General features: G+C 41.1%; 1 protein-coding gene and 1 long non-coding RNA gene across 5 annotated transcripts; one reads left to right on the top strand and one right to left on the bottom strand.

Moving 5' to 3' along the window:
• The first annotated feature begins 157 nt into the window (after positions 1-157).
• On the top strand, positions 158-26,519 carry LOC125332167. 2 transcript variants are annotated; one of them, XR_007206378.1, is made up of 4 exons: positions 158-338; positions 2,503-6,768; positions 7,299-7,452; positions 26,441-26,519. It is a non-coding gene; the product is annotated as an uncharacterized LOC125332167 (long non-coding RNA). The 2 variants fall into 2 exon arrangements; XR_007206377.1 differs by lacking the exon at positions 26,441-26,519 and adding an exon at positions 22,719-23,526.
• TDRD12 (tudor domain containing 12) lies at positions 1,291-26,560 on the bottom strand. 3 transcript variants are annotated; one of them, XM_048316828.1, is made up of 31 exons: positions 26,478-26,560; positions 25,013-25,062; positions 22,588-22,746; positions 22,153-22,289; positions 20,970-21,089; positions 20,304-20,359; positions 19,437-19,522; positions 18,306-18,495; positions 18,042-18,118; positions 17,688-17,746; positions 16,901-16,961; positions 16,101-16,205; positions 15,521-15,706; positions 14,923-15,076; positions 13,982-14,109; positions 13,245-13,433; positions 12,375-12,503; positions 10,767-10,884; positions 9,904-10,037; positions 9,593-9,813; positions 9,284-9,383; positions 7,886-8,073; positions 7,361-7,568; positions 6,738-6,830; positions 5,640-5,809; positions 4,350-4,459; positions 3,278-3,332; positions 2,689-2,802; positions 2,455-2,608; positions 2,297-2,363; positions 1,291-1,539 (listed from the first exon to the last, which is right to left on the bottom strand). In XM_048316828.1, the coding sequence occupies exons 1-31, from the start codon at positions 26,503-26,505 to the stop codon at positions 1,454-1,456; spliced, it is 3,732 nt and encodes a 1,243-aa protein (XP_048172785.1). In that variant the 5' UTR covers positions 26,506-26,560; the 3' UTR covers positions 1,291-1,453. The 3 variants fall into 3 exon arrangements, with proteins under 3 accessions (XP_048172785.1, XP_048172786.1, XP_048172788.1); XM_048316829.1 differs by lacking the exons at positions 25,013-25,062; positions 26,478-26,560 and adding an exon at positions 23,521-23,613; XM_048316831.1 differs by lacking the exons at positions 1,291-1,539; positions 2,297-2,363 and having other exon boundaries at positions 2,525-2,608; positions 2,720-2,802.
• Between the last annotated feature and the right edge of the window lie 896 nt (positions 26,561-27,456).

The raw sequence follows: 27,456 nt of genomic DNA, 5'->3' as shown, positions 1-27,456 counted from the left end.
GGGCCCCACGCCGGCGGCACGGCGGCGGTAGCGCCGAACGGGGCCCCACGCCGGCGGCACGGCGGCGGTAGCGCCGAACGGGGCCCCACGCCGGCGGCACGGCGGCGGTAGCGCCGAACGGGGCCCCACGCCGGCGGCACGGCGGCGGTAGCGCCGAACGGGGCCCCACGCCGGCGGCACGGCGGCGGTAGCGCCGAACGGGGCCCCACGCCCACGGCGGCGGGCGCAGCTGCAGTACGGGACAGCACCACAGGGCGGCAGCACCGCCTTAGCTACAACATCTGGCCTGGGGGCCGTGGGAGACTGAGGGAGGAAATAAAAAGGCAGAAGGGATAAAGGTAACTCTTAATTCCTACAGAGGGCTCTTTTCTGCTTAGTTTCAAGCACTTTTTCGGTTAATGTACACGTACAAAAGTTGTATTCGTGTTTTTAAACCCTATGACTCTATAAGAAATTCTGAATATTCTAAAGCCATGTATAGAACAATATATAGGGGGAGTTATTTTTACATCGTTTTATATTAATATTTATATATATAAAAATGAGAAACGTAAGTTTTTGCTGTTTGTTTTACACTTCTCTCACCCGTGGAGTTTAGCTGAAACATTTTTTAGGGGACCCCACAAGACATCTCTTAGCTCCTCGCACCTGTTCCTCCACCGTAGCAGTGCTCTGTCCCAGGGAGTGCCCCTAAATGCTGTCATTCAATTCAGGAAAACTTCAGAACACCGGAAAAATATTTCTTCACCAACTGCGGCATTTAACAGCTGAATTCCTTAGTGGAGAAGGTTAGAAATTGACACGCATTCCAAAAGCCCAACTGCAGGAATTCAAGTCATGGGAAACCTCTTCATCATGAAAACCCTGATCAAAAATTGCTTGAATAGTCTTAGAACGTACTGCTGTATTTTTCACACTGTTCTTTATAGACTGGCACTTTCAGTTGCTAACAATGTATGGCTAAACCCACTTTTTGCTTCTACCTCACAGAACAGGCCCTATCTTTTAAACTAGAAGTAACTTACACCTCTTAAGTAACCCACTAGACTCATCTACCAGCAAAAATAAAATCACCTTAGATTTAGGTATTAAGTCAAAGAAGAACAAAATAAGCAAAGGCAAACATCTGCCCCAGGGCTCTTTTTTTTCAAGTAGGTGATTTCTGTCGGCATCAGGATGCAGAGCAAGACCAAAATACAGGTAATGTCAGCTCTTTAAGTGTTCCTACAACAGGTACAGCTTTGCCAGTACCTGTTCTCAGGTGAAGGTTATAATTAAGCACAGTTGCAGTCAGGTTTTAAGGACACCAATGTTTTTAATTACCAATGACATGAACAAGTCACAAATACATCAACTATCAACTCAACAATCAACAATTACCATCAACTGTTTCATTAACAATTAACACTAACACAGTTCTCTTATCAGAGGAGAAAGGAATTTCTCCTCCCAATTAGTCATCACTTTCTGTATCGCTGTCTTCTGAGGACTCAAACCAGTCCTCAGATCCTGCAGGAGGATAACTCAGTTTTGCAGAACCTGGTAGTAATTAACGAAGTGTAATATTTATAAACCAGGAAAAAACAAGCTTCAGAACAAATAAACAGTACTATGAAATAACCCAACCCAGCAAGCCCCAATACTTTTGACTACAAATGAGACCAGAACACTCCAACTACTTCTATCTGCTCTTAGTCTGTGCTATACTGATATGATGCCTTAAGAGGCCTCCTAGAAACAGAGACTAAACAGGAGTAAAGAATTAAGAGAGAGATTTATTTTGAAAGGCCTTCAAAGGTACACCCTGGGGAGCCTGAAGCTATTCTCAAAATGGACCCCAAGATGGGCCCCAGGTCACGAGTTCTTCACTCTTTTATAGGTTTGATTCATTTGCATAGCAGGGTTAATTCTCCAACTAAAGCTTCAGTTTTCCCCTCAGCTTGCCCCCCTCTTAACAGCTCTTCGGCCTAGGACAGTCTTGGTGTCCTTGGAAAGCAGGGCCAGAGAGGCTTTGTTATGTCTACCTGGCATGAGAGAGCAGAAATTAACAGGCTACAAGAAACTTCAGAGTCACACACCAAGCAGTACAGAATGTGAAAAATACAAAAATTAAAACCTAAGGCATCAGATAAGTAAGTGCCCTGCTGCCTCTAGTTTGCTCTAGAGGTCCTCACACCTCTTTTCAGAGAATTTGAGCAACCTGCTGAAATAAATGAGTACTTCAGATAAAGCCAATGCAAAAAGAGAAATGCTGATAATTTTATGTATTATAAACACAGACTCCTTCAGTCCTTACCAACTGTAAAAGGCCTTTCATCTTCAGACTCTTCCCAGTGTTCAAAATCTAAGGACACGTGAACATTCTGTTGACAAAAACAGTTTGAAATACCTGCTCTGATACACAGCAAACATGTTCAGAACATTCAGTAACTCTCAAATTAATTTTCACTTCACCTTGTTCTTTAGTAATTTGCACCATTCTCCTTTTTTCTCTTTTACCAGTAAAATCACAGCCTCTCTATCCTTAATCACACATGTGGACTTCTCAGCAATTATTGACTGATACAGCTCCAGGTCAGCCGCATAAAGTCTGCCTTCTGAATAAGCACTGCAATATACAAAAAGTTTAGGAAAATTAAAGACTAACAAAGACACTTTGCTGATTATACTGAAGTTTCTTAAACCTACCTGAAAACCACCTTCTCTTTAGAAAACTCGCATTTACTGTCAGCTGCCTTCAGCATTTGTAACCTCAGTGTCACAGTCACATTATCTTGAAACCACTTGATTTGCGGATGACAACTGCAAGAAAGTTCATTTAATGGGGTATTTTCCAAAGCAGAAAACCACTGAGATTGAGCCAAGCTGTCTCTCACACAGCCAGAATTTGCCCATGAAGACACACGCTCAGCCGAGGAGCCTGAGCCATGCAGACCAGACACCAGCAGCAGTGCCAGGGAAGCACCACTCAAGGAGTGAGGGGACACACCACTCAAGCCTCCTACAAAAGCACTGCATTCCAAGTCTTTGAACAAGGACACCTACAAGTTCCATGGAGACATAGGCTCCACTGACTTTGGTATCCACAGGAATCACACTGCCCAGTTTCAGGATGCCACCACAGCCTGACCTTGAAATGCCAAAGGAAAAGCTAACAGTAGCAAAACCAACCTCTGACAGACAAAAGGAACTTTTCAGCTGACCACAGACACAGACAAAACAATCCTGTTGGCAGTTCACATAAAAGCAAGATGGGAACAAATCATGGTTCTCTTACCCCTTCTGCTGATGCACAGTAGAGTCTTCTGCTTCTTTTGCTTGAACTGCATCATCTAAAAAGAAGATACCCAGACACACTTTTTACTTCCCTATACTATAGAACCCAGGTATTTCCAGAATTCTCCTATACCATCATAAAAGTAACTTCCTAGCAATCAAACTACTGTCTTTGTCCTTTGTATTGTGTACTTCCTGTCCTGAAAGATTTCATGACCTTAATAATTCAACTACAATTTTTCATTATCAAGAGTACTGTAGTTAGTGTAAGAAGATTTTAAAAAACCTAACTAAACATGCAGTTTTCCAGGTCAGGTAAAGGTTTTTTCCAGTTTCAAAACAGTGTTTATTTAACACCTGAAACACACCATTTTGGCAAATAGTGGGGAGTTTCAGGGATGAAATGACTAATACAGCTTGAAACATGGCATTAGTATGACTATTACCAGGGAAAAAAGCCATCTACAATAAGCACTCCAGCCTTCTTATCCGCTGCAACTTCTTCACCTTTCACTGCTTCACACTTGTGTCAGCTGCTAGCAGGAAATCCTGCCCCCCTGCTATGCCTAAGCATTTCTAAGCCTCTGCTGACAGAACAGGAAGCACATCCTTCAGATTAAAAAGCAAAGGGGAGGGTGTGGTGTGGGGGGGAAGAGCCATTTTCGGCCATCCTGAATATTGGGGAAAAAATCAGCCTCTCAGGGAACAACACTGTTACTCATGCTCGTATTTCAACAGATTTTAACTCCTTTAAACCCTGTGGCCTTCGGCAGCACAGCTCTTGTCCTCTCTGTACAACAGAGACTTCCTGCTCATATGTTCCGTTCAGAGCGCCAAAGAATTCCAAGTGTCTCAAAGACAGAGCATTACCAAAACAGCCACGCAGTTAGAGTAGCAAGAGTCACTCACAGCATCTCCTGACTGCTCACTGGAAGGCAGCTGTGGCTTACTGCAAACATCAGCCACATGGTGCTGCTCTGTACACCCAGAGCAGCTTGCAGGATGACTGTTAGGCTGGTATCAAGCACCTGAATTCAAGTTTGAGAACTTCTGGAAATGATGGGAAGGTTTACCGCTTGGAGGAGTCGCAGAAGTGTTACAGCTTTCCGCAGAATCTTCCTCTATCAATGTATCCTGTGGACTGGACACCTCCTCTAGACCAGCTGTGTCCTCTTTTGTGCTTCTAAACACAGGACAAGGCAGTTTTAAAAGAAAACCCACAAACGATAGTCAGATACTTTGCCTCCCCCTTCTTTAACTTGTACCTTACTAACAAAGCCTGTACTGAAGTTCCAAATTTTTCAACAGTAGTCTCAGGCTTAGAGAGTCTTTAAAAAAATGATCCAAGCAGTTGCATTACACTCATTTCAGCACACATCACCACGATAAAGTTGTCTGGTCCCTTGCATTACATGCTTTGGTGATGATATGGAAGTTCCCAACCTTCCTTTCCCAGGAGAAAGGAATAAAGGCAAACAGGTAGTACCTGAAACCTCTTAGCCTGAGTCCTCTGTAGAGGATAAAACCTGAAAAGTAGCCTTCCAAGCAAAAACTTCTCACACCAAATCTGAGCAGGTATGGGAAAAGTAAATCCTTTGGTTAAGATTAAACTCTGGCATATAACCTAGTTACAGACAGGAATGCAGGAGCCTCAATCTAAGACATAAATACAGTATGGAGAGGATCAGGCTTCCTTCTCTTGTTGACTGGCAAAGTCACAGAAATAACCACAAGATTAACTGGCTAAAGAAACTCCTACACCGGGGGGCCATAACAAAAAAGCTACAGGTGTCTTGCTGATCAGCATTTTCTATCACAGGTCTTAGGATCTGCCACCACACACAGTGTTTTCTCAGTTCTAAAAATTTACAGGGCAAGGAAAACAAAGTTCAGTGCTGTTTCTGCAAAATCCACCAGGCATACATACTCATTAAATGAAGGGTAATTTCCCCAATCACTTTAAAGGAAAAGTGGTTATGTTTTCCAGCTTGAACTCTGCAGCTGAAGACACAATATACTGTAGTGCTCTGACTGGTAGTAAGTACTGACTGGTAAGCATTTGAACCAGCCACTGAGCACCCTAAATTGTTAAGGGAATCTGAATTCAGACTCCGTATTTTTATTATTAAATTGCACATCTGCATAAAATTCTAGTTTAACATTTTCTAGCATTACAAATTCCTTTTTCTAGTGGTTATGGGGCTAAAGAATAGTTAACAGGAAGCAGACATATTACAAACACAACTGTTTCTGTATTTAAATGAAAATCATTGTCAGCAATATTAATCATATTCAGTTAAAATGAAATACGATTTTTCTCTTAGCAAAGCATATGCTAGAAAAAAAAATCTGCAAACACTTACAAATGCTCCAAGTTCTTTGCATGATCCAAAACTGGCATCTGTCTGCACAGCTTCTGAATTTCTGCTATATGTTCGGGATTATCAGTTCCCAAACCCGTCGACAAAATCTCAGATCGAATACTGTACTCGTTGATCCGTATCTTCAACACGGGAAGGTTGGTAACCCTGACCTTGAATTACACAACAAAATAAAGGGAAAGCACTGCTCTTCAATGGTCTCTCTCCAACTCAAAGCTGCTCCTGAAGTCAAACTTTGAACACAGACCTACTGACTTACACCTGTAGGCAGTTCAGTTTTTCTGATTTTCACACAGGAATTTTCCCCATGTTTAATTGTTTTCCAAGTATCACCATCATTCCCATTGTGATAATGGCTCAAGTAACTGGCTGTTTGCCCTAACAGAAGCAGGATGGCAATAAGTAAACAATGCTAGCCCTGATCATGTAAGTGACAGCTAAAATACACCTCACACAGTTAAGAACTGCAAGTCTCAAATCACCTGAGAACTGCCGAGGGGACAGGAGGCACAATACAAAACCCCAAAGCCTAGAAACTGGTGAAAGGTTGAGATACACCATATGGGAACAGAAGCTACTGAAAAGAATGACCTCCAGATCATTTTCTCTTTCCAATCAAATTTTCACTTGACTCACTCCACAAAACCAAAAAGTCTGCTGATGTTAATGGACATGAAACTGTAGAACAAGAAAAACCCAAGAACAAGTGCACCCATTTTTCCTATTTCAATCAAAAAAATGAAGGAGAAAGTTTCAATGCTTTTTAATTTGCAGAGAAACTTACATTAAAACCAACTGCAATGCAAACTAGTTTAAGATCTTCAAGACATGGCAGACTTTGAATTATAAACATAATAAAATAAATCTACTTCAAGAGCTGTTGGATATCAGCAAACAGCCTTGGAGGATCCAAGTTTCATTCTTCCAGAGGAATGTGACAAAAGTGCAGAACTGATTTCCCAAGACAAACTACTGAAACCTAGTACCTCCAAAATACACTTCTGTTACTAACTTTGTGGAAAACTCTTGGACCACATCCAGATGGATGAAGATTGCATAGTGTTGCCATTCTATACCTACCATTGGGTCAACCCAAACTGTCTTTCCCAAGGTATGGACCACTTTCGCGTGATGAAGCTTTCCTTTAATTTTGCGGTTAATGTGATCTGTCACCTAGGAAAAACACGTTGTCACTGCACTTGAGACGTATGGCAGCTTTACAGCCACTAACTAAAAATGAAACAGCAGCTTCTGAGCTTAACCATGGAAAGGGTATTCAACAAATATATACAGCTTTGAGTAAACCAGTGGAATACTCTAACTTAAAGAGTTAAGTTAGAACAGAATTAGCTTTCAAGGAAAGCACTTCCTTAATGAAAGATCACTCAAACACAGGTTGATTTACAGAGGCTGCACTTTTCCTGTTCCTCCCCCAGAATCCACAGCAGTGATAACCTATCCTAAAAGAAAGACATTTAAATCAGAGAAAAAAAATCTCGTGCATTTCACTGTATTATTTCATAGGAGAACAAAAAAAGGAAGTGACCAGCTTAGAATCTGGCTCAATAGCAGATACTTAGTGTCAATACTAGGAAGCCATGAAATCTGGTACCTAAGTTTACAGTTTGTGTTTTCTTGTAGAAAATGACAGAGAGAGAAGGTAAAGCACATAAAGGAAATAGCAGGAAAAACCTGCTTATTACCTTTGGATTCCATTCAACTTCATTATCTATGGGTTTTACTCTACAAACTATAATTTCCACAGCCTGAGCTGGCAGACTCTGGAACTTTGCAGGTAAGTGAAGCAGCTGATCACTCTTCACTTGACTTGTCCTGCCTTCATCTATGTATTTAATTGTGACCTCACAGACATTTTCTTCATCTTTTGCTGGAGTCTCTACCACCTGAACCCTTCATATAGTAGGAAAAAAACACAGAATTATTATTCATGTAGCCAGTTGTGCAGAGTTTTTTTTAAACCTGCTCTCACTTTAGAACAGGTATTTTCACAGCCTGCTCTGTATGCCTGAGGTGTGTGTGGGGAATCATCCTATTTGCCATTCAGGAACTAAGAGCAGGCAAGAGCTTTTTATAAGCATTATTGGCATAGCAGTGATTTTTTGCTGCTTTTGAGCATGGGCTTTTTTCTTTACCCAACAGTCAAATTTTTAAAAAGCTTTGTATAAAAACATGCACATGAAAGAAGTAAAAAGCCAACAAGATTTTACCTGTGGCAAATGGCTCCCTCACGTAACCCATAAAACACTGACTTCTCCACAATGTTAACAGAAATCCTATGTCCTGGTACCTTGAAGTAATCATTCATTTCTTTAGCAAGAACTGTGTATTGGTCCTCTTGTTTCTTGACTATTCGACCAAAGTAGTTTGTTGCATGTACAATGTGGAGAGGCAGGATCTGAAAGGATCAAATTCATCAGCAGCAACGAGGCATGGATGATTTCTTAAACCAGTGAAATTTAGGTCTTCATGTACAGACCACATACCTCTTTCCAGCCCAAAAAGGTGACAGATGTTGCTGTACACACATTTCAGAAAACAACGAGTTGGTTAGTATTCTCAATCCCAGCTGCCCGTGGTTGAGTCAGCAGTGGACAGCAATGTATGGAGCAAGAACTGCTGGGTGTCAGGTGATGGTGTTCCACCTCCGTGAGCACCACCGAGTTCTGCCAGTTATCTGCCAGGCTACTCACCACTCCCACATTCTGCACCACTCCAGCTCTACTCTAAGCACTCTCCAGCCTTACAGGGGATTTTACAAGAACCAACTGCTCTTTTTGCACTAAAATGACTTAAATGAAAGATTACAAACACACAGCTATGCACACCAGTGTGTAAGATGCTGCTGTGAGTGCACCTCAGGTAAAGCCCAAGCTTCAAAGGAAGCTGGGGAGACAAACTCTTACCGGGATGTGAAGAACCACCACAACAAAGTCACCCCAATAGCCACGAAGGTTTCATGAATGTGAAACTATTAAAAAAGAGAGTCCATCTAAAACAGCACTCTGCAGCAAGAGTCTTCCAAAACACTGACATTTTTGTAGGAAGTAACTGTTCTACCTACAAGAGAGAAGCTGTACCCCATTTCTTGGGGATGCTAGAAATGACAATACATTTTCTAATCTCAAGGCCACAAAATGCTCAGTTTTTATCAAGTTTGCATGAACAGGTCAGCTAAGAAAAAATCCTTCCACTTCAGCTTCTCTTCACTCCCAAACATTACTTCGTGTTTCCTCTACAAGAAATATTAACTGAAGGTTCCATAAACTTTCATCTTTGTTAATTGTGGTATACGGCCTCAAATTATATAGGGAAGTAATAAACAGAAGAGAAATAGAATGTGAATCTTAAAAGCAGAAAAAAAATCTGAGGTAAACTCAGAACTACCTGCACAACAGTTTCAATTCAAGCTAAAGACACAAGGAAAGTCTGGCACACTAATTAATGCAGGGGAGAGGGGAAAAAAGCTAGAGAATAACAAATAGCCACAACAAATAATACCTGTACTGCAGTAGGATTAATGGAATACGAAAAATGAAGTAACATGCTAAGTAGCTGTTTAAGACCTGTCCTCTTGGTACCCAAGGCCAAGGAAAACTGTAACTTACTGTCACACGGTCAGGTGTTTCTATCATTTCATCTGCAGTATTCTGGGCCATGTCCGTTAATAAATTAATTTGGTGACGATCTGGACATGCTGTTCTGTTTCTACATTAAAAAAAACCGTAACAGGTTTAGAAAAAAGCTCTTTGCTTTCAGTTGTAAACTATTTTTATGTGACTCGCAATAGGCAACAGAAAAAAAAGAAAAAAAATCATGAGCAAAATCTGATTTAGATAAAAGCAGCGAACAGGAAAACTCATCAAGGCATCAGCAGCAATTATCATTCAGGGCACAAAAGCCTGACATTTCCTTACCTGCAAATCCCAAAAGTTTTAAGAGAAGCACACAGGGGCCTTGAAAATTTCTCATTTTCCTCAGACTCTCGCACCCTGGCAGCTGAATCATTAAGTTCTTCTGGAATTTCAGCTTCTGCACGCTTTAAACAGTGGAGGATTCCAGGTACGTGACAGGAACTGTTCTCTGTCAGCAGGATGACTGACTTGGCCTTTGTTTGTTCTTGATCTACAGCAGAATCCTAGAAGTAGCAGAAAGTAGTTTGGAAAACTTTTATGTATCCACCAGTAATAATCTACTGTGGCATTACCCAGTCAAGGCTCACCCACACCTTTATCACAGTGCAGAAGTTGTCAGTCATGCATTGTAGGCGCTGCCTGAAGACTCCTGGAGATGGGAAACTGAAATGGATCACACAGGTTGCATCAGTGATTCCCAAAGGCTGCAGGCAGTCATCTGCTAAAACTAAGCACATGTTTCACACAGACATGTAAGTGTAATACCTCAAACATGGAAAGCATCACATCACATAAACCATGACTGATTTCCCACTGACTGGAAGATGAAGATTTTTTTTTTTCCCCCAGTACATTCCTATTAGGCTTTATATTTCTCCAGTAAAGAAATCCCATCAGCATACGGCAGACACGGCATTTCACGTCAATCTCACGTAACTCTCTATTTCTTGTCAGCACCACAGAATAGAGAGAATTGAGCACAGCCATGTAATTCACAGGAGTAAGACAGCAGACACTTGAAATACTGTAGGAATTCTCATGGCTCTGTATGAGCCTACAAAGAAGAGGGAAGTCAATCTTCTTGGTTTTGTATAAAATAGAAAACAAAGTTGGTTTGAAAATGTAGGCCTTTGGTACTGAAAAAAAAAAAATCTAATGGAACTTACAAGAAGTTACTACAATACATCTTTGGAGTTTGGAAATTATTTCAGACTTGTTAAATAATGGCAGATTTCTCAAAATATTGGTAATTCTTTTAAGTAAGCACAGAAAACGACAAGAAAAGAAAAAAAACCCAAAAAAACCTCAGCTGTAGCATTAAGAAGTAAACAGAGAACTGGAAAGAGTTCATAGGGATCTGCCCCTGTGGAAGCGGTGAGACAACCCAGTGCAAGTGGTTGGTGTACATCTTAGCTCTGAACTCAGATACAATCCCAACCAGAGAGAGAATCCTCACCTAACACAGCAGGAGTGCCAGAACTGTGCATTTTTCTCCACCTCTCCAAGACACACTTGGCATTACACTTGCTCTCCTTATGTTTTTTCAAGGAAACTATTGAGTTGCTCTTCAGTGCCTGCATCACAAAGTGAGAAGTTATACATTCCTGCAATGCTGCAGTAGTTGCTCTAATCAACTCTAATAAGCAGCATGTCTTATTAGACTCTAGCACACTTTACCTTAAAGAGATGTAAGAAAAAGAGTTAATGAAATTTAGGTTGCTTCGATGGAAAAAAGTTTTAATGGAGATAAGGTTTATTAATTTCCTGTATAAAAATATTAAAAGCTCAAGTTCCCATGGATTACTATATTAGACAGGCATTTAAGAAAAGAACTTCATTTCAAGCTTTTCGCCCCATTAATGTGTCCTCTCTGAGTAGATCCCATGATCTAAAAACACACAGATTCATGCTTCAGTCTCTCAGAACAAGCACTCTTCATAAAGTCAACCCTTGAAATAAATATTTTCACAGGCCAGGTAAGATATTTGAACACAGTGTACACAAGGATTACTATGAACTGATTCAATCCTACTTTAAGATCAACAAGCACTTTTTAAAGTGGTGGCAGCGTTGATTTTGATATGCTTGAACCCTCAAGTATTCAAGGAAAATGTATTAGAAAGTCACAATCCCAAACCAGATTTGCTTCCATTAACAATCATCAAAGAATAAGCATTACACTAATATTTCCATTGGGAAAGAAACCTTTAACTATCACAGAATCTATGCCAGCTTCTGCAAGGGAATCCATTCCCATGTTTTAGGACTTACGTATCTCTTCCTAGGATACTGGAACAATCCAGCCACAAATCCCTTGCTATCCTATGCTGAAGCTTTTAATTGTGCCATCCTCACAGCTTGCCTCCTTTAGCAAATAATTCCCACAAGAAGAGATGTTCCTATTGCTAAGTCACTGTATGTATTCATTACTGTAATAGCTAAAGAAATAACTCTTGTGTGAGAAGTCTTAGTCTCCACCTCTGAAATGCTGAGTACATAATCTCTGGAAAAGGGTGTGAAACTGGGGTGTGTTCCACTGCAGGTAACTTGGAAGCACCTTTATGCCAGTTTTAACAAAACTGAGCCTTCTTCCCCCCTCATTCCTGACAACTTGCAGCTTAACTCAATTCTGGTAAGACTTTCACAGGAGGGCAGAAAACCTATCTTTCTGATCAGGGAAATGGCTGTCTGAAAGTTCCATTGCCCCAGAGCAGAAAGCAACAACACAGAACTTCCTAACACAGTGTCTTAATTTTTCTCCCCCATCCCACTACTGAAAACAGTAAAAATTAGAAAAACTGTCAGGACATTCACTGGGGAAAAAAAAGCCAGTTTGATTCAACGCAAAGTTCCAACCTGACAGAGAGAATGCTGTAAGAATTTGGGAATTAATCAGACTTCTTATTCACCAGCAGTCAGCTTGGGGTTATTTTTAGCAGGAATAATCAACTTCCAAATTCACATTCTTCCTTTATTCTCAGAAGCGAAGGTATTTTAGTTTGTTATGGCTTTAAAATTAAAAAGAAAACCCCACTTACCTCTTTACATTTAAATACTTTCTTACCTTATGAATTATCTCTACTTCAGTTACTGAGTCAGTGCATACCAGCACCTTCTGAAGATTCTTCTGGGTAAAATCCAGTATTTTCAGTAACTCAGAAGTTTTACTGCTGCTCATGCAAGGCTGCACCACCTAAAAGCAAATACAAAACAGAGGGCTGGTAATTCATGCAACCCAGATATATTTTACTATCTAATTGTTCCTAATCCTAACCCTAGTGCATCCACACACCGGCACTTGCGGTTCTGCTCAATCATTACGACTTCTCACAAAAGTGGGTTTTCAGTTTCCTGACATGCTCAGAGTGTCTACTTTAGGAGACTTCCCAACATTTAAAATCCACAAACTATTTCATTCTGAGACACAGAGTAACTCAAATCACACTTAGACCATTTTGTATTATTCCTAAAGGCTACACCACACCGACTGGAAACTAAGTGAGAAGATACCTAAGAACACGTAGTAATAGGCCTTGTGGAAATCTGAGGTCCCAAGTTTGGTATTGTGTTACATACAGCAGCAAATCAAGTGCTCTCCTAGATCTGCCTTGCAACTGCTTACCTTGTAGTTCTGCCCGTTACAGTTAACAACTGCAAAAACTGGTAACATTCTGGTCAAAAACTGTACTGTTTGCAAATACATCTCATCAAATTTAGACTTATCTGCACTAACCATGAAATATTCAAGGGACTACCTTCATCTCACTCCTATAAAGGAAGGTAAGAGACCTCCAGCTCATCCAGTGACTCGCTTGCACGTATTTCTAACAGCAACTTCAGCTCACAATGGGAGGCAGCACTGCAGCACCACCTGCTTCCAATAAACCATCAGCAGCCACGTATCCAAGCAGTGACACGGTTCCCAAAGCTCTACCTGTTGCACATTTCCAAAGATGGCAGCTTCTTCAATAACTGTTATCACAATGTAAGGATCATTCATGAACTCCTTTATCAAGGGTATGATGTGTTTATTCCACTGAGTTCCCACAGCAATGATCTGACATGATGGATTCCCCCGTGCCTGAGCAGCGGCTTTCTTGTAAGAATCCAGTATAGTAAACACCTAGGAAGAAAAGAGGTTTTTTTCTCTCATCTCATCATATTCCAGTGAGCTCATGACAGGCCAGAAAAATACAATGTTTGAGCACACAGGTTTTTCCAGTCACAAAGCCTCTACCACAGCAAACTACAAGTTTCACAACCCAAAAGGAAGAATTTGGTGTGTAAACTTGCATCCTATTCTTTGAATGACTTCTGAAGCAAGAGAAAGCAACAGGACAGCATGCAGTGACAGCATACGCATGTGGCACGTAACTGTAATGCAGGATTCTGTACAGAGAAGATGGAAATCTCAGGAAAAGGATCTGTTCAAATCTGCAATATAGTAAGCCTGGACAAAGCAGATCTGAAAGGGCAGAGGCATTCAGCAAAAACTAGCTGGTAACCAGAAGACAAGCACAACCTGCCAACACAGTAATTTGCAAATACAAAACCAAAAAGAAATAAAAAAAGAGGGGTTTTACCATAAACCCATTTCCAGTGGTTTTTTTTCCTCAGTGTGTGCCACTGTTTCAGACACATGCACAACTGGAACAGCATTCTGCCATTCACCTTTTCAGTAGTGTCAGACAGCAGCACCTCGATCTCATCAAGAACAAGATGGCAAAGCCTAAGCAATAACCAAGTGTTATGTTCCAGCAGTCTCAGGAGGTTGTGCGGTGTAGTCACTACTACTTTGCCTGCAAGTTGGAAGAACTTGTTACCATTAATTTACAACTTGAAAGACTATTAATATGATACCAAATGTCAGGGTAGCTTTAATAAAAAGGGTCACATTTGTATTTCAGATGCACTGTCTTGAAGCTGGAGAGTTTGCCTGTATTTTTCTACTGCATGTTTTCCAAGACATGAGTGAGTGAGGCTCTGATAGTCTCAATCCCAGTGAAATGTCTGAAGGTTAACAAGTTTACAAAGCAGGATGTCATTTCATTTTCCAGTAAGGTCCTGGAAGTAGAGATAAGAACTTGAGGACCAAACAGCCAGAAGAAAAGTATACACCAACAGTTCTGCTACTAAAAGGTCTGAATTCATCCACCGGACTCAAATGATGGATGGACAACAGAATATCAACTGCTGAAATCCAGTTTTACACAATCCTTCCTAATTTTATCCATAGTTCTTATTCCCTTGGCACAAGAGCCACTTTTGAAAATGCAGCTATCAACCAAAGCTTAACAAAGGGATCAAACCAGAACACAACTGAATGTTTAAAGTACATACATCTAGGCAGGGAAAGTCCCCCAACAGCTTTTTTGTTACTTCTATGCTGTTTCTCTGTGGAGCACCCTCTGCATACTACTGAGTTAGATGCACAAAGTACTGAGCATTTATTGCCACAGCAAGTTGTAAACCACCATTTAAACAAGCAAAACCCCCAACTTCACTTTATAAACCAAAAACTTAAGAAGCAGAAATTGTTCTTTCACATGCTCCTGCAATTAAGGCAGCTCACACTGCCTTCAAGCATAACTAAGATGACAAAGCATTCTTACAGTCTCGGATTTCCACTTGGCTGGCTGCTTCCTTGTTCTGCCCAAGGATTATCAACATTGGATGAAGGTATCTGCAACTTTTCTTGTATGTTTTCAGTAGGTCAAAAACAAGTTGGGCCTTCTTCCATCCAGGACATAAAATGAGTGCTAGGGGCTACATACACAGGTACAAAAATTGATACCACAATATTAGACAAGATTCTTAAGGTTCTGTACTTTTGTCTTACTTGGGGTTGTACTGGGCCATTTTCAGAGGTCCCTTACAACCTCAGTCATTCTGTTTCTGTGATCTAATTCAAGCTAGAAAATGCATCATAGTATTTGAAACTGCTAATACCCATTTTAGTTTAATGAGTACATACTACTCATGCAGAAACAAAGCTCCACTGTGTATCTAAGTGCCAGGGCATGAACCACCTGTTAGGGATTGCTTTAAAATTAAGTTCGGACGCCCCCATTCACACAGTTCATCCAATTCTTTTAAGAAGAGGCCTTACAGAAACTAGCAGGCATCATGAAAATACACTGAGATGACATTAATGCACGCATTCCAAACATCCAGAGTAGTACCAGGTTTTCTTGTTTAATATATACATACTCCACCCATGTTTGGCAAGGCTTGGTAGTCACTTTCCAACTGCAGAAGTGTGAGAACTGGTGGAATATACAATAAGGGATCCTTTCCCTGATGGGAGATGACAACGACATCATATCCCTGAGCTGCTGGCGGCCAACAGTAGGACTCTGTGAAGGTAGGCCCTGAAAACTTGTTCCAAGAAAGTTCCTACAGAAAGAGAAATTAAGAGTTTCCCACTAAATCTACGTACTTAAACACCAGCAACAAAAGACAAAACATAATGAGTGATTTAAAAGCTTTTGACCCACTATATAATACATGTTCTTAACAGGTAATATGAAAAAATCATCTTCTGGGCTGAGTTGTTAAATTAGTGTATTAAAATTCAAATCCACTTGTAGCAGTGGTTAATACACCAGAAAAAAATTGTGTTGAATTCTTACAGCATTTCTCCAGAGGTTCATTTATTCAACCACATGAACAACCTTGTACACCTTTCTCAACAAAACTGAGGTATTACTGTAACATTTAGTATGTAAATTTGAGGTATTAAACTTGTCTTAAGAAGACAATCCATGTAGTATCATGACATCAGCTTTACCTTTTTCAGACCATCAAAAAGTGGTGCTGTTTCCAAAACTGATGATGGCTCAATTTTCTTGCTCAGGAACACAAAGTTTTTTTCCTCCCCAACATTTTGAAGACTCTGAAACCATGGACAAATAGATGACAAAGGCTATATACCTAACAAAAGTGGTTTAGCTTACACAACTCAGAAGCACTCACTGTATTTAAAAAATGGCATTTTGATGTAAATGAACCAAATTCTAAATTCACTTTGAGTATGATTCATACATACTGATAGCTTACACAGACCAATGGTGAGTCAACAACTCATTCTTGCTATTTCTCAAAGAAAGATTTTCAAAGATGGTTCTAACACAACTTAAACCCTCAAGAGACTCACTGGATGCTCTGTGTACAGCTGGCACTCAGTCCCACAATGAGCAGCATGAGGCAGGGACTGCAGTCACAACACAGATGGCAATTTCTCTCCATCGCTCCTGCTCTCTCTCCTTTTCCCTGCTCCAGTGCAAGTCCTCTACAGACTGCAGCCCCTTCAGGAACACCTGCACAGAGCTCCTCCTACTCCTCTGACCTTGGTATTGGCCTGATTCTCACTTTCTTTTTTGTTACCTTCCCTGTGGTTTTGCCTTTTCTTAAATTCCAAGAGACATCCCCGACGGGGCTGGCTGGCTCAGCATTAGCCAGTGTAGGCTAAAGTTTTTGTTGCCAGTGTAGGTGCAGTCAGCCCCTGACCTCCTTCCACAAAGATTCAATGCTACCAAAGCCAGAGTATTTGCACAAGAGAAATTAAATGAAAGTTAGTGTTTGACATACCTGTTGGTCATCTTCAACTGTGTGTGTCTGGAGGGAGTTGGAATTTAAGAACTGTGGAAGCCTGAGAAACAGAGATTAAATCCAACATAAATGCAGAAGAAAAACATCATTTATAAAAACCACCAGTATTTTCCAAATGTCATGAAGCCATTCACTCCAAGTATTTCTGACATACCTATGTCAACAAGAAAAACCCTCAATACAAAAGGAAAAATCAAAAATCACCACCTGGAAAGCAAAATTTCATGAAAACAATCCTTCAGAATCTTTTTCAAAGATAATTGTTAAGTTCCCTGACCTTAGAATCAAAATAGACTGGACTGTAGAAAAAAAGGTTTCTTGAAGTTTCAAAACATAAAACAACTCGTCTTTGCATCAGTTAGAAACTGAAATAAGAAATACTCCTGGGGTTTATTACATATGCAGCAATTGACCTGCAGCACAGCAAAAGCATTGCACAAACCGACCCAGTCATATTCCATTAAGTCTGAAAACTTTATAAATCACTCTAAGAATAAAATAAAGCAAGTTAACGTATTTAGTATGCAGAAAAATATCTCCCCACCACACTCCTGTTTGTCAAGCTATTGTTTAGAACAAAGTGGTATTTTTCTAGTTTGGGTAACTATCAGCAGCTTCAAAGTCCCTCCTTCCCCAAAAGCATGTGTATGCACCTTCCCTTACCCTCTGCCCTTTAAAGGCCTAAGAAGAGTGATTTGAAACATACTACAGCTCCCAATTATCCGATTACAGAATCATTCCAAATATTTAACATGCTGCACAATACCTGTCTGTTTGAACTGCTTTATCTTCCTTGGAAGGCAAACCTGGCACCATGTTTACTACCTAGAAAGAAAAGACATTTTAAGCACTAAAATACTGTTCCAAAACAAGTATTTAAATATAAACAAAATACAAAGTCGAAAGTGGTTTTCTTAACCAACTGTGTGATTCTCCAAATATTTTCCAGCATTCTTTTACAAATTTGAAGTTTTTTTGACTAAGGCAACAATTTTGATGAGACAAACTTCAGCAGACTATCTAAGAATAACAAGCTAGATGGCTACAGCATTCCTAATCTGGCCTACATATGTTTACTTTAGTTTGTATTTCACAATTTAATACAAAATATAATACTTACAGGCACAGTGTTGTCATTTATAACTGTGCTTGACCTTTGGCATATCTTTTCAAGAGCAGAATTCCAACCAGCAAGACCTAAAAAGGTAAACAAAATGGAGATAGCCATTTCTGATTATCTGATTACATAAAAAAAGCCACAGATGGACACCATGTGTCCCAGTCACTGGGATCCAAACCAAGACAGGACGTTCACATTCCACACATCCAACTAAACACACAAAGTGCTGCATGTAGGATTGTCTCCCACACACGTGGGTCCTACCTGGCTCAACAGGTGGTGACACCTCCCCAAAGGGCAGTTTTGGCCTGGCAACAAATGTAGGACCAATAAACTCCAGCGGAACATACTTAGCATTGAGAGACACTTCATTGTCAGAATCATCTGAAGAACTCCCTTCAGCTTCCTTATAATAAGCAAAGTGCTTTGCAATCAGATCATCATTAACACAGATCTATAAAAAAACCCAAACAAGCTCTATTCATCAGTGTCAACAAGCAATAAGCTACACCAGCACATACTTCTTCAGAATTTATGTGAAGCTTTTAACAAAAGCAGTGCTTTTACCAGTGATAAAAAAATCCCAAGTAAAACCCCAACAAACAAAACCCCAGACAGAACAAGTACCAGTGAATGCTTTCCATGGAATATTAATTCTAAAAAAAGGGGAGTCCTATCTTCCTGTATGTTCCTTCAACAGGTGTTCACGAGTGAGTTTTATGTTCCTGGCCAAAATTCTGTACTGAATTAACTGTTTCTATGAGCCCGACATATCTAAAAGAACCCTCTAATTCAAACAAGCCTGTTTATTTCTTTCAAATACAGCATGCATCAAAATCTCGCAGGAAAAAAAAGTAGTATTAGGCCTGAAACTTCTTGTATCTACCATACAGCTGCTTAAGTCTGGCAGTACCTACAGCAGAGATCTGACACAAGTTACACATTTTGGCAAGTGGAACTAGACTGGATTTTTTTTTTCCAGCTCCTTGAGGACTCAGCTGTATGCAAGAACATGAACTTTTAGTTATTTTTACAGTATTATGCAGCTGCCTTACTGAAACATCTTCAAATATGATACCACAAGAAGTACACCAAATAATTCATATAGCTGTCCCCTTAAGTATTGACTGGACTTCACTTGCTAGTCAATAACTTAAAAAAAAAAAAAAAAAAAAAAAAAAAAAAAAAGCTCAAAAAGAGAAAAATACAGGTTCTGCCTACTGGAATTTTCCAGAGGTTTACAGTGAACAGTACTGTAATTAAAAACCTCTAATAAGTTAATAATTTAGCTTCCACTGTATCTGATTGAAATTACAAAACTCACAAGTCATGCTTTCCAGAGTTAAACTAACAGCAAAGTGCATCAATAGAATTGGAAATATAAAAATACCTTACCTTGTCATCTCCTACAGTCACAAAAAGAAACACCTCTAACACTTTCTCTTCTACTGCCTGTACTGTGGCTTTAACCTCAGTAGCCTCTAAATGTAGTAATAAAAACAAGAAAGAAATATTAAATCCTTATCGCACTATTAGTATTCTTCACTTTTACTGAGACAGACAAGAACAGAAGTAACAATTAAAAACGTGTAGCGCTTGTTATTTCACTTAAGTGCAAAAAGGAAGTTAATAAAAACTTAAAAGCTCCAAAAAGGAACTTGTCCTTAGTCTTTGAAGAAGGATTGAGAGTTGAAACAGATGAATGACCTCTTGAGACTACCCACTCTTAGTACTACAGCATCTCTTAAGACTCTGACACTCGGGAGCACCAGTGTGTACTTTCCAAGTGGGACATATACTCCTCTTGAGAGAAGTTGTATTTGCACGTCTGTACAGCTTTGTTACACTTTTCATTTGGGCAAACACAGCCGATGAAAGTCTGTTCCCAAATCCTGAAGCACCTCTGCACGTGCTAATGCAGGACAGCTGTGACGCTGACTCAGAGACCAGTGTTCAATATACAGAAAGGTTCCAATGTTCAAAACAAACATGACATGATTGCTCCCTTAGTCAGCCTGCTTGAAAGCCAGACACAGTCTAGTTAACTACCAAAATTCATGCAGCATGGAAGCCCAGAGTACTCAAAATGTAGCTCCACAAACACTTGCACCTAAGTCACTCCATACTTACAGCTCCTTTCTCTTTGTTTATAACAAACAGCATTCGTAATATAATCAAGTATAAACAAGAAAATAAATCTGTACACAAGTACTACATTTCTCTAATAATTGATTTTTCCCCAAAAATAGAAGAGCTGTTTACCTTCAAGAAGTTTTCGAAAATGCTGGATAGCAGCAGCATCCCATCTTTTCGCTGGTCTAGGAAAATAAACACAACCAGTTTTCCCACATCAACTTGCATGAAAACGGTAATTTAAAAAATAATAGTTTCTATACAAGCACAAAGCTCTAAATCACACAAATTCTTACAAAGTGTAAAAGAACTAGACAAATCAGCAGAATCTGACTACTTAGCACATTACTTCAGTCTTGGTAGTATCATTGAAGCTCACCAATATCATGATCGAAATTAAGAGATGTTTTATCAAGGTATCATGGCTTGTGTCCAACATAAAATATGAAAAAACCATAGAATCATTTAGTTGGAAAAAACCCCAAGATCATTGAGACCAACCCCTAACTCAGCACTGCCAAGGCCACCACTAAACCATGTCCTTTAGTGCCACATCTACATGTCTTTTAAATCCCTCCAGGGATGGTGACTCCACCACTTCCCTGGGGAGCTTTGTCCTCTCAGCTAGAAGAGAGTTCATTTTCCTCTTAGTAGCTGGGACAGTTCTGTGTTCTGAGTTTACGATGAGAATACTGCAGGTTTCTTCTTCAAATAGAATCCCTTCTAAAAATTCTGCACTAAACCCTCACTCTTTAGAGATGTATCAGCAGAATACATTTATAAAACTCTTCTTACCCTATTTTGGCAGTGTCTTCACAGTAGTCAATACACAACGTCAGTGGCTTTGTGCAGTACAGGCGACACTTCGTTGCTCTATATGGGATCTTGGCAAATGCTCGCACTAAAACTCGCATGCTGAAAAAACAAAATGGGAATCACCTCATTTTACAGGGCAGAATTTCTTCTCCAGAAGTCACTGGTCTCACAAACCACCTCCTGCTACCCTGAACTTGACAACACAATTTTCCCAGGAGTTTGGATCCCACTGCCTCCTACCCTGGAACCACTGTCTTACTCTAAGAGAGGTGCCATCAGGACCAACTGGTGAACAGAACTGCTTTGGATATGAACACACATCCTATTTATTTGGAATCTTTCTGATCCTTTGTCACTGCAGTTTCAAGTCTTCTTGATATTTATCTTCTGAATATCTTCATATTTAACCCATTGTAAAGTTGTTTTCCCACAAAGCAACTTAAAAACATTTTAAAATATGTTAAAGTAAGTTTGGTTTTGGTAGTATTCCACAAAATTCAATTCAGCGAAGTTTCTTGTGCTCCAAGTCGCACACTTAAATAGAGAAACAAACTTTAAGAGCTGGACTAGGTTGCTCCAGAACATAAAACATATTTTTCAAGATTTTAGAACCAGAAGGTTTTATACCAATTTTATCAAAAACTCAGAACCTGTGAACACTCGCCTTCTTTGGCACCATGACAAGACAAACTATCAGCTCTTAGTAAACATGTTGGTGAATGGCAGTGGGAAAACCCCTACGTATTTGTGTTTAGACCTCAAAAGCTGTTGCAGCAAGTGAAACCCTGCTTCTGTAGATGGCTTTTTGTGCCTAACCTTCACTGGCCATAATTTTTAAGTTTTTTAGTATATAGCAACTTATTAAGGAAGAAAAGAACATAAAAATAAGTTTTAACTGGCAAACATAATCATAAAAAAACCTGACATTACTTCTACTCCAAATCTTTAAAAAAGCAAAACCTAAAATGGAAAGCATCTTTAAAATATCACAAAATAAGGACTGGTTTGCACCTAGGCTCTTTCAAGTGTATCATCTAGTTAGCAGCTTCTTGTGGACACAATCTACACCTCAATTAAACCAAAGCATTGACTAAATAAATGTTAACAGCACCTGTATCTATGAACAAATACATAACAGTGACAAAAAACTCTTAACACATACTTCTCTGATGCAACAGAACAGTATCTGGCATAATCCACAAGAAAACATCTGAGCTGGCAACCATCTGCCTGGCGCTGGACTGACTCCGCAAGTGCCCTACACCAGCACTGGAGTTCCTCACTGAAAACCACATAAACCTGAGGAACAAGCAAAGAACACCACAGCACATTCTTTCAAACAGCCCCAAGTACACTCAAGGGTTTTTCAGAGGCAAGGACAGAATATTTATTAAACAGCCTTCCATTTTCTTTCCAAAATGCAAGCCTTGCCCCTTACACAATTAAGAGGCTTACAGGTGAGAAAACACAACACAGAGATGCTATTAACTACTTCTCTGTGTAGAAATGAAAAAACCCAAACAAAACATGTATTTGATACTTCACCCCTAAACCAATGCAAAGAATAGATTATTTCTATGTAGAGCAATAATCTTACCTGGCCCTTTTCTATCTCCTCTCCTTTTATTTCACCTGCATCTTTATAATTATCATAGAACTGTTGCATTTCATCATTCAGGATTTCATATTCTATTTCAGTGACTACACCTGGCACGCATTTTTCCACAGCAAGCCAAAAGCAACCTGGATCTTCAACCTGGGGCAAAGAGAAGAGAACAAATACTACCAACTTTTAAGAGTATCTGAACAGTGGATGTAATAATAAAACTTCATTTTTATGGGGCACCTTCAAAATTATAGTGAGTGATACTGAGATACACAATGTTCACAAGTTAAACGTCTTTCACCTTCACAGCATTAGTTCATGAAATGGCTTCCCACATTCCAAGTGTCTTCAGCACTGCAACAAACACCATGCGGAGTCTACAACGGAGCAGCATTATCTAAAAAGTTGGTGTAACCAAACAGTGGGCAAAGTGCAAAGACAAAGCTTTTTACTTCCCTGTGAAGTCCTCAGAAGTACATCTAAAAACCTAAAAACATGATAAAACTCACCAAGGGGCTTTTCTTTGTGCTCAGAGTGTCTGCATCACAGCCAACTTCTTTAAAACAGGGTGACAGCTTTCTGCTGAGCCTTTGTAAACTGTCACATTCCAGTGTTCCAGCTGATCTGGGTCTTCAGCTGTTGTGGCTTAACCCCAGTAGGCAACTAAACCCCCCACAGCTGCTCCCTCACACACATCCCTGCAGCAGGAGGACCAGACAATTAGGATAAAAGTGAGAAAACTCACAGGCCGATATTAAAACAGCTGACTAGGCAAAGCAAGAGCTACACGTGAAAGCAAAGCAACATGAAGAGTGTATTCACTGTTCTCCACTGGCAGCCAACTGCTTGGCCACTTCCAGGAACACAGAGCTTCACCACGCACAATGCCGACTTGGAAGGCAAATCTGATGACCACAGACATACCTGCAGCTTTTATTGCTCAGCATGACATCATGTATTAGGGAATATCCCCTCAGTCAGTTGTCCAGGCTGCATGCTGCATTCTGCATCTTCCACAATGTCCTGTGAAACTCAGTATAATCTACTGCCATACTACACATTTATTTCAGTCTGTGTTGCACATTCTCCATTTTAGATTTCAGCTGCATCCCTACTGCTGGGAGGAAGGGGTCAGAAGTGGAAAAATGCTGAGGAGGATGGTACATTTGCTCAAGTGACCTTGCAGGTGGAAATGCCGAGGCCTGGAGAGTATTAGAGCAGGGAAACCCCATGTATTATGCCTACTGCTGTTTATCTTCTCTTTTGAGAAGTAGAATTTCTATGTAGGGGTAACGTAAGTGTTTGGAGAGACTTGGAGGCACTCTCACAGACATGCTGAGCTCCCTGTTGGGAGAAAGATCAAAGCTCAGAGATCATAAAAAGCACAGGAGAGCTCACAGGGTTCTTGATGAATCCCACTGGGACGGGCTGATCCTGCTGGTGTCCACCAGGGTGTGCCCCAGTAGCCTTCAGTTAGCCAGGCCAACTAAATCAATTTACTCCCGTCTTGGGGTAACCTTATGATGTGTATCCCATATCGCTGCCTATGCCCAGAAATTAATTTCTGTGTCTTTCTATGCCTCTAAACTGAGCCTGAGAGGGGGAAGGAAAAAAACTGAGCAAAACTTTTTCAAAGCAGTTTGCAGCTTGTTCAAGGTCACACAGAGATAGCAGGTTTTTTTCCCCCCCAGCTGCGGCAGGGGAGCGAGGAAGCACCCGGCTTGCTGCTTTCCAGTCAGCTTTTGGCCAGTTCTTCCAGTTTCTTGTTCTCCGGAGAGAGACCGAGAGTTGGATTTTGCTTTTCCTTCTCTGGAATTCCGGATTTTCTCCCTTTTCTACTGGACTGCTTTCAACCTCAGAGCACACCGGGAGGACTTTCCACCAGGCACAGAGGGCCTGGCCCTGGCCCAAGCCCCAGCTCCGAGGAGACCAAAGGGAGGACGCTGACACTTTCCCAGGTTTTTCCTCCACAGCGAGACATTTTATTATTTAGCCTTATTTTCCTTTTCCCGTGTGTTTGGTAAATAAATAGTTTTATCTCCTTCACTTTCCTTCGAGGAAAATTTATTTTTTCCCGAACCTGGGGGCAGGAAGGGGTGGTTGTGCCTTCTCTCAGAGGATATATTTCTAAATTTGGCCAAACCAGAACAACTCCCTACATTTCAGCCGTAGTTTTGTGGTTGTTCTGGCTGCCTGCCTGTGTTAACTCACACACCTACTCACTGATTTTACAACAAAAACAAGAAAACAAAACCTAAAGCAAATTACAAAACATGTATAAGCAGTATGACTCCACAAGTGTGAAGAAGTGCTGGTGAATGGAAATACACAGACATCTTGTTTGTAAATCTGACCTGCAGAAAGTCACACAGAAATAAACATCAATCCTTCAGATTTAAAAAAGCCAGCAGCATACCTTTAATACCGCGACGTCCATGTTTATCTCCTCCGTCTCCCTGATCACTACTGTAAAAGAACAACAAACACTTTTTGAACCATTTTTAATTTCACCTTTTTTTTGAAGGCTATTTAAAGAGCATACACCTGAAGTAAGCCTGTAGATTTTTACTACTCATGTCAGGAGTACTAGTGTAAGCAACTGATTTACACGTTTCAAAGCGTTCAAACCAGCTTTCTTAATGAGGCACTCTGTTAAAGCCTAATTAGGACTTGCAATCCATGCTGCATCTTCTCCATTCAAAGTCCAGCAGAAATAGGCTGACTGCAGATAAAGGCTGCTATAACCTACCTACATCACCAGAAACACCACAGGAGAATACTTACATCTTTAAAAAAAAAAAACCCCACGGCCATATACAAAAGAGGAATCCCAAACTTAGCGAACAATTTTAACGTCACGGATTTTTACTAGTATTTCACAATCTGTCTGCAATGCTACATACCAGACCTAGGGGCTACAACGGAATAATGAAACTTCCAGCAAGTAATTTGCATTTCACTTTGGCACATATCAGCACATCGTAGTATCATCATCGCAGTGTCTAGCTTACAACTTAGAAGAATTAGCACTGAAAGTAAGTGCCTAGTAAAACGTTTCAGAAAAGTAAAATAGAGACATTGCCCTTCCACTTCCAAAGCTATTGCTAAACAAGCCAACACTAAGCAGCAACACAGCTACACCCTGGTGACAGAGCGACAAGCTCTAAGCGACAGTACTGAACGTTCCCAGTTTAACACGACAATAGAACAGCTGAAACGATTGCAGCAGCTTTACCCAAGATCATTTAACACAGGCAAAGCACCTGCGTTACACACTTGTTTCTAACACTGCACTCGTAATATACTGCAGCAAGAGGCACGCAGTGCTGCCTTAGACACTTAAAGTAGACTTTTCTTTCAGAAGTAACACGTGAAGGGCTTAAATAACTTCAGCTAATGTGTCAGGTTAATTAGTGCAAACCCACAAAGTGGCCCATCAACGTGGCAGGGATGAAGCACGCCCACAGCAAAGGCCAGCTCTCCCAATGCATTCCAAGTAAAATTCCCGCTTTGGTAAGAACTGAGTAGGAAAACAAACGCTTGCTCAAATCCCACACGTACCACTAGATAGTATTTAACCTGTAAAACGCTGTCAGTCACTAAAACCCTTGCCCCAGCCTGCTGCCTTAACACAAACCTGAAAAAGGTAGAAAGTGTGAAAACACTCCTACAAACCACAACCCCCACTCCCTCTGCCCAGCCGTGCTCCATCCAAACCCTGCTCACACACAGGAGGCGCAGAGTGAGGGCAGCGCAGCACGGAACAGCAACTTTAGAAACCTCTTTTTTCGCTTTCTTCCCTCTTCCCCCGGCCCAATCCCCATTCCCCCCTATCCTTCCATAGTTCCACGCTCTTCCCCGCAGGAAGAAGCCCACTAGACCTCGATCTCTGGCGCTTCCAGGCTCCATACGCCGCCCTGCCCGCGCTCCGGCGAAAGCCTCCACAAGGGGATTCCAGAGGCTCCTTCCAGAAATCTCCAGCGCTCTGCTCCCGCCTCCAACACCTCCCCCGGGGCGGGCTGAGAGCCCTAAATGGCCCCTTCCAGAAATCTCCAGCGCTCTGCTCCCGCCTCCAACACCTCCCCCGGGGCGGGCTGAGGGCCCTAAATGGCCCCTTCCAGAAATCTCCAGCGCTCTGCTCCCGCCTCCAACACCTCCCCCGGGGCGGGCTGAGAGCCCTAAATGGCCCCTTCCAGAAATCTCCAGCGCTCTGCTCCCGCCTCCAACACCTCCCCGGGGCGGGCTGAGGGCCCTAATGGCCCCTTCCAGAAATCTCCAGCGCTCTGCTCCCGCCTCCAACACCTCCCCCGGGGCGGGCTGAGAGCCCTAAATGGCCCCTTCCAGAAATCTCCAGCGCTCTGCTCCCGCCTCCAACACCTCCCCCGGGGCGGGCTGAGAGCCCTAAATGGCCCCTTCCAGAAATCTCCAGCGCTCTGCTCCCGCCTCCAACACCTCCCCGGGGCGGGCTGAGGGCCCAAAATGGCCCAAAATGGCCCCTTCCCGGCGCCTCACAGGCGTGTTGTGGCCAATTACACAGCCAACTATTCCCAGGCGTACAAAACACCTGAAACGCTGCAGAAAATCTCACAAAGCACAGAGAGGTCCATCGGCTTGCTCTCTGCGTAAAATGGAAACTAAACTCAGTGTGAAAAAATAAAAGCCTTTGTTACTGCAAACAACTTGCAATCCAAGAAAATTCTACTGGGACTTAAGGGAAATTATTACAATAAATGTTTGGGATTTGGAATTTATTTCAGGCTTAAAGTCTCTGTAGCAAAGGCAGTGGTGAAGTAGTTCTTTAGAAATAGTGGTAGTTCTTAACTAATGTAGGAACAACAACCACAGGAAAAAAGAAAAAAA

The sequence above is a fragment of the Corvus hawaiiensis genome, chromosome 12 (assembly GCF_020740725.1).
Source record: "Corvus hawaiiensis isolate bCorHaw1 chromosome 12, bCorHaw1.pri.cur, whole genome shotgun sequence".
NCBI lineage: Eukaryota > Metazoa > Chordata > Aves > Passeriformes > Corvidae > Corvus > Corvus hawaiiensis.
Note: the sequence above shows the minus strand (reverse complement) of the source record. Positions and strands in the feature narration are given on the sequence as shown.